Genomic DNA, 17351 nt, shown 5'->3' with positions numbered 1-17351 from the left:
ATGCAAAATAGAAGAACTCAATTAATTAGGAAATGTGTGGGAGTGTAAATGGAGAGGCTGGGAGGAAGTGGGGAGGGGTCCTGGGCTAGGAAGCAGGCGGAGGGGACTGCTGCCAGCCTTTGCACCTTGTCGGGGTGCCCAGCGAGCGGGGAGGGATAAGAGTGGGCTGTCACTGACTCTGGGAATTTCAAGGGAGATTTCTTTTGGAAAGAAAATAAGCAGCAAGCTCTGATGAGAGCAAATAAGAGGCTGAGCCGGTAATGGAGGAGATAGTTGGGAGCTCCAGCTCCAGCCCTGCTGCAGGATGACTCAGTCTTCAGCGAAAGAGCAGGGATAGGAGCCAGGTTCCTACCCCCCAGGAGTGGTTGAGCTTTTAGCACATCTGCAGCTACTGCTCGATAGTGAATTAAATGGTTGCTTTGATGGGAGGGGATGACAGTGGTTACCTCTGCCCCAGCAGCTGAGTGATGCTTCAGGCAAGAGTCCCAGATAACCGAGAATAGAGCAAGGTTTTGGGTAGCTGCGGCTAACTCGTGGGCTCCCCTTGGCCACTCTGTTGGGACAGATTTCTCTCTCCCCATGTCCTGCTTATCTAGGGTTAACCTTTTCTGTGTCAGGATACCTCTGCAGAGGGACAGGCATCTGTCCCACTAAAGGACTGTGTCGGCTGGCTCTGTCTCCTACGACATACTTCATAACCTCTTTCTTTCTCACAAAGAGGTTATCCTCGTTTCCCCCCGCCACGAAGTCTTGAACAGAGGCATTTCAAGTCATGGCCCAGGCAATGCTGTCTCTGTAAGGTTCCTGCCATTTTGTCCTGCTCTTTGGTCTTGTGCTGGGAAGCAGTGGGAGGCACGAGTGCTTGCTTGGAAAGCTTGTTCCTGTGCCCCAGGCTGCCAGCTCTGCACGCTTAAAAATAGGGTTTAAATCCCCTCCTGGGTACAAGAGCCACGCAAGAATTTCATAGAGCTTTTTAGGGGGGAGGAGGAGGATATTTGAGACCTGGAGCCAGGATGGGGTCATGAGAAATCCTCTGCACCTGCTGGAATCATCCTCTGATTTGATGGTGGGGCAACGGGTACCTGACAGCCTAACAAATGCCATTGCTTTTCCTTGCTCCTGGCGTATGCAGTCAGCGATTTGAAATGAAACATGCTGTGCCAGGCAGAAAACCTCGCTGCGGGAAGATGGAGTTCAGGCAAAGGGTAGTTCTGTCGCCCTCCACGTGTGAGGGCATTGCTGGTTACCAGTTGCACCCACTCAGCATAAGTAACTAATTGATGTTGCCCTTAAGATCTATATAATATTCCTCTGCAAATAAAGCCTTGCAGCCTGCGTGAGGCTGTTCATGTGGATCTGAGCTCTGCAAAGCAGTAACTAGATCTCCCAAAGCTGTCGGAGCAGGTAAGTGATGTTCTCCTTCTCCGCACGGGGAGACGGAGTGAGCAGCCCTGGACTGTCCCTGGAGGTGGTGGCAGAGGCAGAGTTAGATGCCAGCTCTCCTGGCCCAGCTGTAACTGGGCAGGTTTGGGAATACTTCAAAGAGACTCTGTGGAGGGATTAATCCCTGAGCGTAGTGACTGTGGGTTTCCAGGGCTCTGTACAACCTGACAGATGGAGATACCTGCAGCGGCTCTTGCGTTCCTTGGGCTCCCGGATGCAAGCTTTGAGCCACACATGCTTTCTGAGAGCCGGTGCATCCACAGCACCTGCACCTGAGAGCGGGTGCAGGTGGAAGGCAGGAGTGCCGGTGTGCCACATCCCTCATAGCCCTCGTGCTGCAGAGGGGTCCTGCGCCCACCCTGATGACGGTGCATCAGCAGGGAAGCAGGCGGGTTCAGCATGAGTGAAGGCGGGGATGGGAGATGACTAAGGAAAAGAAATTTCCAGAGTGCTGTGTGAGGGGAGGAGGGGAAGAATGCTTTGCAGGTCCTCACCCGCTGCCAGATCGCTCTCGCTTCGCCGAGAGCCCAAGGAGGGAGGCCAGCTAAGGCAGGCTGACGCGGGGAGGGGGGCTGGCTTTGCAGGGCAGTGGCTGGCGGGCAGCCCGGGCGCTGGGCTCCATGCCGGTGAGCCTTCCCCTGGCGGGACCGGCCACGGCTGTGCTCCTCGGCTGCTCTAGGATGCTTCCCTCTCTCTTACAGGCTCTCCATCAGCTGTATTACGACCCGAACATCGAGAACAAGAACTTGGCTCAGAAATGGCTGATGCAGGCGCAGGTTTCCCCCCAGGCGTGGCACTTCAGCTGGCTGCTTCTCAACATGGACAAGGTGCCCGAGATCCAGTACTTTGGTGCCAGTGCTCTCCACATTAAAATCTCCCGTTACTGGAACGACATCCCCGCCGACCAGTACGAGAGCCTCAAGTCACAGCTCTTCACCCACATCACCCGCTTCGCCAGCGGCTCCAAGATTGTGCTGACCCGACTGTGCGTGGCGCTGGCCTCCCTGGCCCTCAGCATGATGCCGGAGGCTTGGCCCTGCGCCGTGGCAGACATGGTGCGCATGTTCCAGGCGGAGGACTCCAACGTGGATGGGCGAGCGCGGTGCCTGGCGCTGCTGGAGCTCCTGACGGTGCTGCCTGAGGAGTTTCAGACCAGCCGCCTGCCGCAGTACCGCAAGGGCCAGGTACGCAGCGTCCTGGCGCAGAAGTGTGTCTCTGTCTTCCCTTTGCTGGAGCAGCTGCTGCAGCAGCAGGACTCCCCGGGTTTCATCAAGCAGAAGGTGTTGAAGTGCTTCTCCAGCTGGGTGCAGCTGGAGATCCCGCTGATGGACTGCGAGAACCTGATCCAGGCAGCTTTCACCTCTCTGCAGGACCCGGAGCTCTTTGACACAGCGGTGGAGGCTGTTGTCAATGCCATTTCCCAGCCTGATGCCCAGAGGTAAGGGTAGCCTCTCCTGTGTGCTGCAGGCTGGTGCTCCTGAGCATCATCGGGGGAATGGGGTGGGGAAGTAAAACCTTAAGCTTTTTTTTAGCTACCAGGGGTCCTGGAGGTGATGATGACAGGGTTTGGAAGTGGGAGATGTTAAAAGCAGCCGGAGGCTCCTGGTTTTGCGTGGTTGGTCCTGAAAGGCTTTGCACCATGGTTGACTTGTGGGGACCATGTAGTCTTGGGCAGGCACAGCCCGTCTCCACCCTCCTCCTCTCAAGCAGAGGAGGATGCTCCCTTCTGGTTCCTTGTGCCAGACCCTGCAGTGTCCGACCAGGGAGCAGCTGCCTGGCTCTGGCCAGGGGGAGTTCAGAGACCCTTCTCTGCCTCGTGCTGCTGGTCCAGCCAAGGAGCTGATTTGATGCAGAGATAATAAAACCAGACCTGTCAGTCTTCCCCCTCTTCTTGGCTCCAACAGCTCGTGCCAGCCGAGGGACTCATCCTTTGCTTGTGGCCGTGGCTGCCCGGGGTGGGGCTGAGCTGGGAGCCAGGACTGGGGCAGGTCCTGCCGGGGCTGCTCTGTGGGACTCTGAGCTCGTCTGCTTGGCCGCGTTGTCCGAGCTGCTGTCAGCTCTCGGGACCAATGCCCACAGAAGGGAAAGTACATCTCCTCTGGTTCCTGCGGCCACATCCCTTCCTGGCTGCTTAGCAACCTTCCCCGAAGAGGAGGGTTTCCTTGAAGGCTGGGCTGAGATGCTGCCGCTGTGCATCCCTGTGCATCGCTGCGGATTGTGCAGGCTCCGACCCTCTGCAGCGGTGCGGATGCTGCTGCCGCTGCGGGTGTGGGCCCCTGGCCTCCCCTTGGCTTTTTATCCACCGAGGGCCACGGCTCGAGGGCAGCCTGGGGCTGCCCTCCACGATGACAAGGGGGTTGCATCTGGAGACTGCAAGTCCCGGTGCGCAAAGGGACCCGTCAGGATTTTTATGTGTTGCTGGGTGCAGAGAGGGTTTGCCTCATTTGCATTCAGAAGATGACCACAAGCAGCTTTTCCTTGTTCCTGGCAAAGGCTGTGGGCCAGCCCAAACTCTTCTAGGAGGATTGGTACAGAAAATGAGAAGGTGAGAGAAAGTGACTTGCAGTTCTGAAATGTTGGACTCGCTGCCTTCCTCCTTTCCATTTCCCTTGAGTCTCAGAAGTCTCTTGACTGTGATTCCCCACCTGTGTGCAGGAGCCTGGCCCTGCAGCGCTGTTCTTCAGTTGCATTAAAAGCCCAAGCTTTCTGTTGAGCTTTCAAAGTGAGTTTTAGTGAGAAGCGTGGCTGACAGTGGAGTTTTCTCTCTGCTCCCGTGCTGACCCTGCCAGTGCAGTTTCTGGCCCCGTTCGGTCCTGCCACACTGGTGGCTCTCTTACAGCATCACTGGCACTTGCTCTCCATCCTTCTCCTTGGAGGCATGATTGGCCGTGGCAGAGCACCCTCCCTGTCGTAGGCAAGCAGGCAGTGGCCAGGACGGGGTGGGCAGCCGGCCTGAAAGGCCGCCCAGTGTGTGCGAGCCTGGCGCAGCCCCTGCTCCCGGGGCGCGGGGACAGCAGTGGCATTGTCATGGGCTGCCCTGCCAGGCGGCATGTGGTGTCAGCTGCTCCAGGGAGGAGCAGGACTGTGCTCGGTGCTGAGATCCGGGGTAGCTCACAGAGCTGCCACTTCACAGCCCCGGTGGGCTCTCTTCCCCTTTGTTCCTTGTGCCCTCCATCCCGCATCCCTCTTCCTGCTTCCCCTGGTGCTGGCTGTCCCGCCTCTCTGGCTTTGTTGCTCAGCCGCAGCGGATCCAGCTCTTCCCCGAGCCCCCAGGGAGTCTCCCGACCTTTCTGTCTCTTTTCTCAACAGTCTGGGAGATCCCTGCTGCTTTTCAGCCACTCTCTTCCTCCACGGTCTCTCGCCTTTGTTTCTGCAGGGGCCTGGCTCCCCACTGCCCTTGGCCACAGGCTCGGAGCATCCTCGGTACTGGGCTGCCAACATGGTCCTCTCCAGAGCTTTGTAAGGCATCGCTCCATGAGAGGGTTAGTCTCAGGGCTCCCCACCTTCCCATGGGTTCCCCTGGGTGTTATGGACCCTGTGTCTTTCCTCCTCGCCCCCTCCCAGCTGTCTTCATTGACATTGCTGCGGAGGTGATCATGCAGGTGTGCTTCTACTGTCAGCAGAAGGCTCAGTGGCTCACGAGCTTGGCTTCTGTCACTGGTGGTTAGGTAGCCTGTGTGTCATCTTCCCAGGGGAGCACCACCTCGCAAGGCATCCCTCGTGCTGCAGCTCCTCACCCCGGGAGCAGCCAGCTGCCACCCGTGTCCAGGTGGAGAAGGGCAGGTGGGACCTCACGGGCAAGGATCACCCTCAGGGTAAGTCGATTGTGCCAGCAGCTTCCATTTCCCTGCCTGCGAGCAGCAGCTGGTGGCTTTCCTGCCTCTGAGGTATTACTAGATGAAGCGTTTGATCTTACCTGCGAGGCGGGTGGGAGCCCTTTGCACCCAGAGGAGGGGGTGTCCCGGGCATTGCTGGACCCTGGACGCTGCTCCCTGTTAGGATATGAGGTTTCTGAGAAGAAACCTTGGAGGTTTGGCTCTGTGCACACCTCTGCTCTTGGGAAGCAGAAGTGGGAAGCTCCTGAGTCGCAGGAGAGCAGGACGGAGGTATTGTTGCATCTCGTTTGCAGAGGAGGCTTGGGCTGGATTTTCCATCTCATTTGAGGATTATCCCCTGGCTAAGCGGGTCAGAGAGCTCGGTGGCACGTGCTGCAGGGGGAGAGCTGGCATGCAGCATTTGGCCACGCTCCTGCAGCCCGGCGGGTAGTGTTGGAGTGGGGAGAGGGACCTCCACGGCGTGTGTGCCCGTGGTGAGAGTTACAGAGCGTGGGCATCAGACACTGAGCCACCTCTCTGAAAGCAGCAGGGTATTGCTGCAGTGATGGAGCTGGTGGGATTGCAGGTGTCCAGGTGGGATCACATGGTGTCCAGCCCATCCCTTCCTGGTCTTGGCACCTGGTGCTGCATCTGTGAAGAGGAATTTCACTAGAAGAGTTTTCCAAGAGCTTCATTAGAAACAGGTTTTTAATACACTGGGTTTTCTCATCAGGACATGGCTCAGATTTTGGATCAGGAAGGATGAGATTGTCCCGTGTGAGCTGGTTGTCCCCTGCGTTGTGGTGTGGTTTGGGGAGGGTTGTGGGAAGAGCAGAAGGAGGTGCTGGTCCCATGGAGGGAGCTGTGGATGCTGCAGTTCACTGGGCTTTGAGAAGGGACCGGACAAACTCATGGAAGAAAAATTTGCTCAGCTGCTAAATACCAAGATAACAAATCTTGCTCAGGAAGTCTAACACAAATCACTGGAGGGAAATATATAGGGAAGTGTCACTGTATGGCTGCCACGTTCATAGACTCTTTCACAGGCATTCCCAGTCATCGGCTGCTGGAGACAGGCTGCTCAGCTGGGCGGCCAGAGGCTCACCTGGGCTGGGATGGTCTTGTCCTCTGCTGCCTGGCACCGGGGTGCTGGGGGTGGGAAGTGGTGGCTGGCAGCAGGGCCGGCAGACATGGTGTCTGCCTCCTGGGGCAGGCTCTGCACCTGGTCAGGGCTGTGGCGCCAGCTTGTTGCTCGGGGCTGGGAAGCAGCACTGACCAAGTGGGGTGGCCTGGGGCTCCGTGCTGGCTTGGCCATGGCTCTTGGCAATTGATTAAAACAACTCACCTAGAGTAGGAGTCTCCCTCCTCGCTGGGGACCCTTGTGTCCGAGTTGCCCTTACATCTGCATAGGCAGTGAGCAGAGCAAGGTGGTGCTCAGGAGACATGGTTCACCCAACCTTTTCTAGAAGTCTTCGCTAATATGGGATGAGTTGCAGCATGGAAGCAAATCCAGGTGGTTCTCTCTGTTGGGTGTGCAGGGAGTCCAGAGGACTAGCTCAGGTCTAGGCATCTGCACTGTGAGTATTTCAAGGTAACCAGCAGAAGCAGGATCCTTGTCATAAACTCCTAAAGTTGTAAAAACATCTCTAGGGTAGTGTGAGCCCAGAGCTGTGGAGGAAGGATGGCTTTGCCCTACACTGGAGCAGTGGAAGGTCCCCTGTGCCTTTTTGTCAGCTCCCTTGGGCTGACCCTGACTGCAGCATCGGTTCCCTGGGAGAGAAGCTGGTGAATTCCCAAATTCACCACCACTCCCACACTGCCACGGGCATCACCCATGGGGCATCAGAGGCTTGAAAATGGTTTACACACAAATACCTGTCCCCTTCACTGTGCGATTTCCTCTGGGGGAGAGGGGCAAGGCGGGTGTGACCCTTGGCAGCACACAGCACACAGAGAGGATGCCCAGGTGGAGACTCCCTTTTCCCTCTGTCTTCTCCCACTGACTGAGGCCTAGAAGCTGCCACCACCAGCATGGCACTTGCCCTGCACTGGTGGCACCGATGGCTTTGTTTTCTCCTACATCTCCATAGCAAGAGCTGCCGGTGTGCTGGGCAGCCATGCCGCTCCGGCATGGACATGCAGCAGTCCTAGTGTCAGCGCTCACATCTCTTCCCCGCAGTGGGCACAGGAGAGCTGGCATCACGTGTGCCTCCTGCTCCGAGCATCCTTGGCCCCACACCTGTGTGCGGTGGGGCAGGCAGGGAGTGCACGGAATAGCTGCGGCGCCGGATAACATGCCTTGGTGGGCAGGGAAATGGCAGGCTGCTCATCAGCCTCCGGCATGTCCTCTCTCCGGGGGCCCTGGGCTGCATTTCACCTTGGCTGCCTCCTTCTCGTTGCCTTGGTTACCATCACTTACAGGCAGCGGTGCGGAGGGGAGGCTGATGTGCGTGATATGATGTGGGAGAGCTGTGCTGTGCAGGCTGCAGCAGCCTGGGAGGGTGGTGGGCCAGAGGGACGTGCCGTGGGGCCAGCATCCTCCTTGGGTAGGAGTCCCCAAGGGTGGCTGCCCACTTCATCCCAGCCAGAGAGCACAATCCAGATGTGCCTGTGCTGGAGGGTCATGCGGTTTCCCACCGGCAGCTCTGGCTGCCGTCATGCAGAGCACAGAAGCACAGGCTGCAAGCATGGCGAAAAGAGCCTGCAGGTCTGCCCTCTCTGCCCTTCTCCCGCTCCCCATCACTGCCGGCATTGCCGCACGCAGGCGCAGCTCACTCGGAGCTGGTCATGGCAGTGACCAGTCAGTGCTGGTCGGGGGGTGCTGGCAGCTCTGCTGGCAGGTTCAGGCAGACAGAGGCAGATGCCCACACCGTGGTGCAGTGGGGGACTTGCACAGAGCTGATGGCCGCTGGCTCGGCCCTTCTCTTCGCTTGCAGAGGCTCCGCTGCAGGAGCGCTCGGGGCTTCAGCTTTTGTCCTGATGCCGCAGGCTGGGAGGAGAGTCCCTGTAAGTGGTAAAGGCTCCTGGATGCGTCCCGTTGCACAAAGCAGCCTTCCAGCAGGGAAAGCTGGGAAGGAACCCTGGGAGAGCATCAGGAGGGATGGATGCCATGGCAGCCGGTGCCGATGAGTTGATGCCCGGCACTGATCAGGCTGTGCTTGCAGGTACGTGAACACCCTCCTGAAGCTCATCCCCCCTGTGCTGGGGCTCCAAGAGCAGCTGCGCCAAGCAGTCCAGAGTGGGGACATGGAGACGTCACACGGAATCTGCCGCATCGCTGTGGCCTTGGGGGAGAACCATTCCCGGTGAGTGCTGGGGACGGTCCCCAGGAGAGGGAATGAGCTTGGAGCAGCCCACTGTTCCTCACACACTGCTTCGTCCAGGGCCTGTCCTGCACCTGGTGATGTGTGTCAGGGCAGAGGAGCCAGGCTTGCAGTGGTGGTGCCACCCTGACCGTGCTCTCTGCTCCCCAGGGCGCTCCTGGACCAGGTGGAGCACTGGCAGAGCTTCCTGGCCCTGGTCAACATGATCATGTTCTGCACTGGCATCCCTGGGCACTACCCTGTGAACGAAACCACAAGCTCCTTGACGCTCACCTTCTGGTACACGCTGCAGGTCAGTGGCCATCGTGGGGCAGCCTGCCCGGATCCTGCACTCCAGGCAGGGCTAGAGGCACTGGTGCATGGGGACTGGGGTCTGGCATGGCTGCGTTAGGTCCCCAGGGACTTCCGATGCCCCAGCTCCTCACCCTGCACTCGCAGCCGCCACAGGGCACGTACCTCAGAAATGCTGGCCCCATGGCTTGCTTTTTCCACCCCCAGTCTTCCTTGGAAGTCTGAGCCAGCCTTTAAGAGCCTCGTTAACATAACTAATTAAAACTTCATGCTAATTTTTTTTTTTCCAGCAGCAGACCTGGTTGTTTAGCTCCTTGCATGGCTGCCCCAGCCGCAGGCAGGGAGGAGAGCACGTGCTGGCTTACTGCAGGCTAGACCCTGCTGCCGGGCTGGTGGTTGTGGTCTCTCGGAGGAGGAAAGAGAGGGTTGGGGGCTGCTAGTGTGGGGTCCCTCTCCCAGGGCCAGTGTTCCCTGCGCCAACAGAGCAGCCCTGCCATGTCATGCTCTATTTTTAGCCCCTGTTCATCCCCCTACCTCCATTCCTCCGCAATCTGATGCCGTGTGGCTGAGCGTGGGCAGGGAGGGGGCGATGTTGGCGCTGTGCTGGCAGCTCCTCTGCTGTGTGGGGCCGGGCCGAGGCTCCCACCTCCTCTCGCTGCTTCTCTGGATGGGTCTGAGGGAACGGGTCCAGGCAGGAGAGTGCTGTGCTCCCCAGGCACCCATCCCAGGCTGCCTCATGGGGGTCCGAGGCACGCGTGCTCCTGATGCAGGCATGCTCCCAAGGCTAGGACATGGCAAGGCAGTGCCACCCTGCTGTAACGGTGCTGTCCTCAAATGCCGAAGGGTCCACCCAGATGCTGGGGCTTCTGGCACCTTGGCTCCAGGTAACACTGCCGCTGCAGAAGGGCTTGGCATCAGGTGGACCTTGGGGAGCTGGAAACGCAACCTCCAAGGTGTGACAGGTCCCACCAGCCCTGGGAGATGCCCCTGAGCCCCCTGTGCAGCGAGCATGCTGGCTCCATTTTCTTTCCCCTGCAACACCTGATGTATTCCTCCTCCTGCCACCAGGATGATATCCTCTCCTTTGAGCCGGACAAGCAGGCGGTGTACCAGCAAGTCTACAGGCCTGTCTACTTCCAGCTGGTGGATGTACTGCTGCACAAAGCCCAGTTCCCCTCCGATGAGGAGTATGGCTTCTGGTCTTCAGATGAGAAGGAGCAGTTTCGGATATACAGGTACAGCTGGGAGGTTTGGGTTTGCTCATCAGGCAGGCAAGGACGCAGGCAGCATCCTGCCTCCCTGGAGCCTGAGCACCATGGGGAGACCCAAGGAGGGACACGGAGGAGATTCCTTCTACCAAGAGCTGTTTTGGCTGTGGTGGCGATATGGAAACGAGCTGGTGTTTTGGCGTGGCACCAGTTGCCCTGCCTAGGAAGCCCTGGGAGCACTCCGCTTTGGGCTGGGGCTGTGTCCTTGTGCAGGCAGCGCCTGCATCCTGCCTGGCAGTGGGAGGGGAAGTAGTGTGTCCACGCGTGGAGCGCTCTGCAGGGGATGGGGACAGTGTTTGGAGACCCTCCGTGTTCTCTGCAGGGTTGACATCTCTGACACGCTGATGTACGTGTACGAGATGCTGGGTGCTGAGCTCCTGAGCAGCCTCTATGACAAACTGGGACGTCTGCTGACCAACACAGAGCAGCCATCCACGTGGCAGGTGAGCGAGGGAACCCGGGGGGCAGGCTGACCCCCCCCAGCCACTCAGGGACCTATCCTCGCCACAGGGTGTTGAGAGCAAAGGGACATGATAGAGGCGAGGAGCATGACTACCTTGCCAGCACACGTGGGCTCTCTGGGGCCTGCTGGGAGGAGGAACAGGTCTTCTGTCTCCTTGTCATTAGCGCTGCCCAGGGAGGCCGCTGCAGGGGGGTCTGATCTAGTGCCTGGGGCTGGGGTGGGCATCGGGGGTCAGTGTGTGGCTCTGACAATGCCTCTCCCACCCTGGCAGCACACAGAGGCCTTGCTCTATGGCTTCCAGTCCATCGCCGAGACCATCGATGTGAACTACTCTGACGTGGTGCCAGGGCTGATCGGCCTCATTCCCCGGATCAGCATCAGCAACGTGCAGCTTGCCGACACTGTCATGTTTACTATCGGTGAGGCCTTTGCTTGCATGCAGGCGGGGCTGGGGAGGGGGAGCCTCTCTGGGACCGCTCCTGCCCAGCAATAACAGTAGCAAAAAGCAAAGCTGAGCATCCTGGGACACGGGGAGCAAGAGCCCGCGACGCAGTCCTGCGGTCTGATTCCGTCTGTGTGCGCAGGGGCCCTGTCGGAGTGGCTGGCTGATCACCCCGTCATGATTAACAACGTGCTGCCGCTGGTGCTCCAAGCCTTGGGCAACCCTGAGCTCTCCATCTCCAGCGTCTCCACCCTGAAGAAGATCTGCCGGGAGTGCAAGTATGACCTGCCACCCTATGCCGCCAACATCGTTGCCGTGTCACAGGTAGGAGCTGGATGCAGATGGATGCGTGGCGGCGAGCCCGGAAGTGCTCTGTGCAAACCCTTTCCTCCGCGTGGATCAGGGCAGGGGGATGCAAAGCAGAAGCTCAGGGCATCTTGCTTGGTGTGGGGGACTTGTCCATCCTGTTCCTAGGCCACTAGACCCAGGTGGCAGGCCCCGTGTCCTCCTGTAAGTGCAGAAATGGCAGGCAGCAGCAGACGCGACTGCCAAGGGGTCCATTGGGGTTGCACTTGTGGATCCATCCTTTCCCCGGGGTTTGTTTGCCTTGTTGGGAGTGCCAGTTCTGCACCCGCCAGGCAGCTGGTGCTGCTGCTGAGCATCTTGGGGGGCATCCTGGTGTTCAAGCCTCTCCATAGAGACTGAGCTGGTCCCTGCAGTGCCAGGGCAGGTTGTCCCGTGGTCTTTCTTGGCTCTCAAGATTTGGGACAGAGGGGACTTGGAGTTCCAAGGCACTAGGAGGCGGGCTGGGGTGTGCATGGGAGCAGAGAGTAGCCCATGGAGGGCATGAGCCTCTGCTCTTAGAGCCTGGGGGACACCATCGCTGGGGTGAGGAAGCCCTGGCTGAGATTGGGTCCTCGAACTGTCCTGCTGCAGAGCTTATCCAAGGCAGGGGCTCCCCGCGCTGGGTGGCTGAGGGGGCTGGCTGGGGGAAGAGCTTAGCAGGGGACAAGGATTTTGCTCCCTGCCTGCAGCGGGTTGTGGGGAGGCTGCGCGGAGCCGTGTGCCACTTGTCTGTGCCCACACCGGTATCAGTTGTCTTGAACTCCTGTGTCAGTCCTGCCTCCTGGAAGGGAAGGGGCTTTCTGCAGCACTCACCCTCCTCTTTCTCTCTCCCCTTCCCTTCGGCAGGAGGTGTTGATGAAGCAGATTCACAAGGTAAGAGGGGCTGGCTCACACCTCTGGCTGGCTCTGCTTGCCCCCATTAGTTGTGCTCAGCTGAAGACATGAGGGGTGCCATCACGAGCTGGGCTGTCCCTGGAGGAGAGCTCAGCGCTGCAGCCATCGTGTGTGGGGCCAGGACTACCTGCTGGCTGCCTCTTGCTGAGCTGCCAGTCTCCCACCACACGTGGGCTGGGGTCACGCTGGGGGTGGTACGTTACCATAGAGAGGGAAGCCCCCAGGGAGACTTAACTCTAGCAGTTCCCAGTTCCTCCAAGCCCAAGGATGCCGAGATGGCAGGCATGTCTTCAAGAAGAAAAAGGAAGGAGATAAGTGTGGGGACGGAGCCCAGGCTGTGCCTGTGACCAGGATGGGGTGGGACGCTTGACCCCATAGGGGCTGAGACAGGTCTGTGCAAAGGATGGTGTGCCGAGGTGGGGTGAGTGGTGCCAGCATGGAGATCTCTGGGCACCAACTGGTCTTTCCTTGGCGGGTTGCTGGGAAGAGGCCAGGTGTGCTGGTGGCAAAGCGCCTGTTCCCTGGGTTCTGCCGTGCTGGTAGGGAGCTGCTCCCCTCTCCTGCAGTGAGTTGCACCTAGAGTGACCCAGATAGAGCTCCTCAGGAGCTGCAGCATGCTGGGGTCCTGGCTTGGCCCCTGGCAGCTGTCTTAGCTAGCACGTGTGCGGTAGGGCTGCAGGCTGGGCAGTGACCTGCCCTGTGGTGTCTCCTCTCTGTCCCAGACGAGCCAGTGCATGTGGCTGATGCAGGCTCTTGGTTTCCTGCTCTCTGCGCTGCAAGTGGAGGAGATCCTGAAGAACCTGCACTCCCTGATCACACCCTACATCCAGCAACTGGAAAAGCTGGCTGATGAAACAGTGAGTGCCCTCGTGTTACCTCCATCTAGAAGTGGCTTCTCCCGCTGGCCATAGCCCTGGTGCTGCTGTCTTGAAGCAGCGCTCTTGAACGTGCGCTTAAGAGAGTGCAGAGAACTCTCTGGCACTTTGCCTCTACAGCCCTGGTTCCTCAGCACCCCAAAGGCATGACTGTGATTGGGCAGTGTGGTCTATGTCACATTTTGGCTTTATTTTCCCTGGCAGCCCAATCCCTCCAACAAGCTGGCCATCATCCACATCCTGGGCCTGCTCTCCAACTTATTCACCACCCTAGACATCAGCCACCACGATGATGACCATGAAAGCACCGAGGTCAAGAAGCTGCCAGTGCAGCAAGGACCCAACCCAGTGAGTACAGCAGTAGCTCGATGCTCTTTGCCACAGGCTGGCCAAAGCCTCGCTATTCACTGCTGGTTCCAGGAGAGGGAGGCTAATGGTGAATGCAGCGTGTACCATGAAGAGGGTAGTGCTGGTGCCTTCCAGCTAAAACAAGTCCTTCAGCTCATCCCACTGCTCCTGAGGTAGGCAGAGGTCACCTGCAGCATCCCTCTTGATTGGGCGCTGCTCTGGAGGACAGTCTGGGCGCTGCCTGCCAGCTATGAGCTGTGCCAGGCTGCTTCAGCAGGGAAGAAACGTGCCCAGCTTCGGAGGGTGGAGGAGGCAGTGGTGCCTGAAGGTTTGAGTCCAGGCAGTGCTTAGTCTTGAACCTCCCCTCCCCAGTGCCATGGTGACCAATTCTCTTCAGTCCCTCTCGTTCCTTACAGGTGGTGGTGGTTCTGCAGCAAGTCTTCCAGCTCATACAGAAGGTTCTCAGCAAGTGGCTGAATGATGCCCAGGTGGTGGAGGTAACCAGGCTCCTCCTGTGTACTGCCTGCAGCTCTGCCTGTCCTTGCTGACCTGAACTGGGGACGGCAAAGGACAGACTCTGGGTGGTGCCCTGTAAGAGGGATGTCTTGCTGGGTTGTCTGGACCAGTGCTGCTTGCTGTCACCAGCAGCGTCCAGCCGTTCTTGTCTGTCTTGTGCCCCCATCAGCTCGGCTCCTCTCCAGTTACAGAAGCCCTGTCATGAGCAGGGAGATGGGAGATGGGGGTCTACCAAACCTGTGTTCCCTAAGGGGATAGCTCTGCTCTGACCTGGACCTGTGTCATCTGGTGTTTCTCCAGTTCGCTCAGTTCAGTAATGCCCAGGTGCAGTGTCCCACCAGCCACTCTTCCCCCTGGCCCTCCGGGAGCTTTCCGGCTGCGGTGGGAAGGGTGTTTCCTGGTCTCTGGGCACATCCTGTGCTGCAGGGCAGGGCACCAGTACCAGAGCAGGTCTGAGCCCTCTGCCTGGTTGCTCCCCATCCCCATTGCCAGCTCTTCCCTCCCTTGGGACCTGTCCGTCAAGCCCTACCCTGCCAGGAGAGGTCTCCAGATGCCCATTGCTCATGCAGCCCCTCTTCTCCCGCAGTCCGTCTGTGCCATCTTTGAGAAGTCTGTAAAAACCCTCCTGGATGATTTTGCCCCCATGGTGCCTCAGCTGTGTGAGATGCTGGGGCAGATGTACAGCACCATCCCCCAGGCCTCTGCCATCGACCTCACCCGGCAGGTACGTAGCTGTGCTCGGGACTGGGGCTACCACTCCCCGGAGAGGCCGGGGGCATGCAGGGCCAGCAGCAGCTTCAGTCCTTCTCTCTCTCTTGCAGCTGGTTCACATCTTTGCCCATGAGCCTGCCCACTTCCCTCCCATCAAGGCCCTCTTCTTGCTCGTTACCTCGGTCACGCTGACCCTCTTCCAGCAAGGTATGTTGGATTAACCCTTCTTCGCGCTGGGGCTGTTGTCAGGCTGTTGCATGCATGGAATCTGGAGGCGTCTTACCAGGAATGGCTGTTTTCACTCCTAGCTAAGCTAATGGGGCCATCTCTGTTTCTTGGATTCATCCCAACCCCTGGACGGTGGGTACCTTCCCTGCAGGGCAGCAGAAGCAGGAAACCCCCGGGCGAGACTCTGGACTGCCGTGACAGCCCCACTTCTGCAGCAGGGCTGGGTGTTGTGTGCTGCAAGGGTCAAGCCGGAGCTCCAGTCCTGCTTGGCAGGGAGGCTGTGCTTCCTAGGAGATCCCGGGGCTCCTCCCGGGGCCAGTGGTGCTCATAGTGGCCAGTAATCAAGCCCTCGCACGAACAGGAGGATATGTGTGTGAATATCTGGGAAAGGACCTTTTCAGAGTCACTGCTGGCCACCGAGTCACTGCTGTGATGCTGAGGATGCTGGAATCCTCCTGCAGAGCAGGGGCCTCTCTTTGGCTTGCTGCCTGCACTACAAAAAGCGAACGGGGTTAGGACAGGGCCCCCCATGGCTCCCCTCAGCCTCTTGGTGACTTGCCCCATGATGGAGACAAACGTACCTTGGAGCTGCTGGCTCTGGTCCTTCAGCAGCTCCATTTACAGTCCCCAAGGGGTCTTGTCCTTTGCTCACAGCCAGGTGCTGGGTAGGGTGATGCCTCCCCCCAGTACAAGGCTCAGAGCTCTCTAGAGAGGTGGGGGAGGTGTGAGGACCCCTGCTTCATCATCACGCCACAGTGCGAGCAAATCCCACTGCGCTGAGGTGTCGCTGGGGTCAGTGGCAAGCAAGCCGGGCTTACCCAGAGATCAAGTCCCTGCTTCTGCCAGTGGTGTGTGGATGTGTGTATGCTGAAACCCTCTTGGCTCGGCACCTGGGGAGGCGGCGATGCCTTCAGGCAGCAGCAGGCATGTCTGCAGGAGGACAGGGGAGGGGACAGAGCCTGAGCTGTGCCAACGCTTGAACGTGAGCTTTGCTCAGGCAAGCGGCCGTCCAGCTTGCTGTGTGCCCAGGACTGTGCTCCCACCCACCCCATGGGTCCCCTCCGGTGGGCAGCCGGCCCTGAGCAGGGCGAGCCCCTTCTGCTGAGCCCACGGGCGGCAGGGGAGGCGGGGGACGCCTGACCCCGCAGAGGCCGAGACGTGTCTGTGCACAGAGTCAGATGCCAAGGTAGGGTGAGCGGTGCTGGCATGGAGGTCTCTGGGCACTGAGCTGCTCTCTCCCAGGAGGATACTGCAGGAGACCTCCAGGAGGGTCCTGGACTCAGGGTCTCGGAGAGCATCTGGGAACGGGGCAGGAGGGTGACTGTGCCAGGGGCTCCTGAGCAGCTGGTGCTGGTGACAAGCATGTGCACGCCTGAGCCCGGCCGGGCCTGTCAAGCGTTTGCTGAGGTGTTGTCGTTCACTTGCAGTTATCTTCCAGGACCAAATGGTGCTCTGAAGACACCCTCTCAGTCCCCACAGTGCAAAAGCTCTAATTCTCCTTGTGGAGATGGTGCCCAGCTAGCCCCTGCTCCTCCTCCTCCTCTTCCTCCCTAAGGACACGAAGATCTCCTCCTTGGCTCTGCAGCGCCCAGGTGCTAGCTGGAGACCCTGGGGCTTCAGACCCTTTCCTTTGCAGTTTCTTTCTGTTCTTGGGTTCTCCAAGTTTCATGATTTTTTGTATGTTTTGTTTCTTTAACTTGCTTCAAGCTGCTCATGTTGCCCATCCCCTTCCCCACACACCCCTCCTCCCTTACACTCCTGTTTTCACTTGTAAATTCTTTCTGTATCACATAACTATATGATGTTGAGTTGCTGTTTGTATGATTTTTCTCTTAAGTTACATCTTTATTATATTTTAGGGCCCAGGGATCATCCTGATATTGTTGATTCATTTATGCAACTCCTGGCACAGGTGTGTTTTAGTTTCTTATTCATTCACTTTCTGTTCTCTCTCTTTCTCTTTTTAATTCAATTTAAACCTATTTTTAGCTTTCTGTTGACAACGTTTTTTTCCTTTTAGTTGAATATCGAGTTTCTCCATCTGTTTCCGTGGAAGTTGAAAACAAAACATTCTCCTTTAGTTCTGGGTTCGCACCATCCCCAGGGCAGTGCCCTCCTCTGCAGGGCAGCCTCCAGCTGCCACCCCCTCGCCTTGCTGAAGCTGGTGCGGAGCGCTTGGGGCTGCTGCCGCAGTCACCCTCGGGTGACAAATTAGAGCATTAAGTGGATGTTTTCCAACCCGTTTACCTGCCCTGCAACAGGTCCTCCGGAGCGGGGACGGGCTGAGCTGGCTGCCTTGCCCCGGGGCCAGTGGGAGGAAGCCCCCGCCCCCGGTAGCAGGCAGCTGCCGGGGTTTGGCTCTGAGCAACGTGCTTGTGATGGCGTCTGG

General features: G+C 58.6%; 1 protein-coding gene across 3 annotated transcripts in view; it reads left to right on the top strand.

Moving 5' to 3' along the window:
• The window catches only part of IPO13 (importin 13), a 27934-nt gene that overhangs the window by 3662 nt on the left and 6921 nt on the right, over nucleotides 1-17351 (top strand). For 2 of the 3 annotated variants that reach the window (XM_009332531.1, XM_009332530.1), the window contains exons 2-15: nucleotides 2145-2881; nucleotides 8423-8563; nucleotides 8732-8873; nucleotides 9941-10107; nucleotides 10463-10583; nucleotides 10875-11022; nucleotides 11188-11369; nucleotides 12237-12263; nucleotides 13007-13141; nucleotides 13364-13507; nucleotides 13924-14004; nucleotides 14610-14747; nucleotides 14845-14941; nucleotides 16822-16874. In XM_009332531.1, the coding sequence (XP_009330806.1) occupies nucleotides 2145-2881; nucleotides 8423-8563; nucleotides 8732-8873; nucleotides 9941-10107; nucleotides 10463-10583; nucleotides 10875-11022; nucleotides 11188-11369; nucleotides 12237-12263; nucleotides 13007-13141; nucleotides 13364-13507; nucleotides 13924-14004; nucleotides 14610-14747; nucleotides 14845-14941; nucleotides 16822-16874 (2313 nt within the window). Of the gene's footprint in view, nucleotides 1-2144; nucleotides 2882-5135; nucleotides 5259-8422; nucleotides 8564-8731; nucleotides 8874-9940; nucleotides 10108-10462; nucleotides 10584-10874; nucleotides 11023-11187; nucleotides 11370-12236; nucleotides 12264-13006; nucleotides 13142-13363; nucleotides 13508-13923; nucleotides 14005-14609; nucleotides 14748-14844; nucleotides 14942-16821; nucleotides 16875-17351 lie in introns of all 3 variants that reach the window. The other variant, XM_009332529.1, reaches the window with a different exon arrangement.

This window comes from Pygoscelis adeliae, unplaced genomic scaffold, assembly GCF_000699105.1.
Source record: "Pygoscelis adeliae isolate BGI_AS28 unplaced genomic scaffold, ASM69910v1 Scaffold449, whole genome shotgun sequence".
Classification (NCBI taxonomy): domain Eukaryota; kingdom Metazoa; phylum Chordata; class Aves; order Sphenisciformes; family Spheniscidae; genus Pygoscelis; species Pygoscelis adeliae.
The sequence above is the reverse complement of the archived record's forward strand: the minus strand, read 5'-3'. Positions and strand labels throughout refer to the sequence as shown.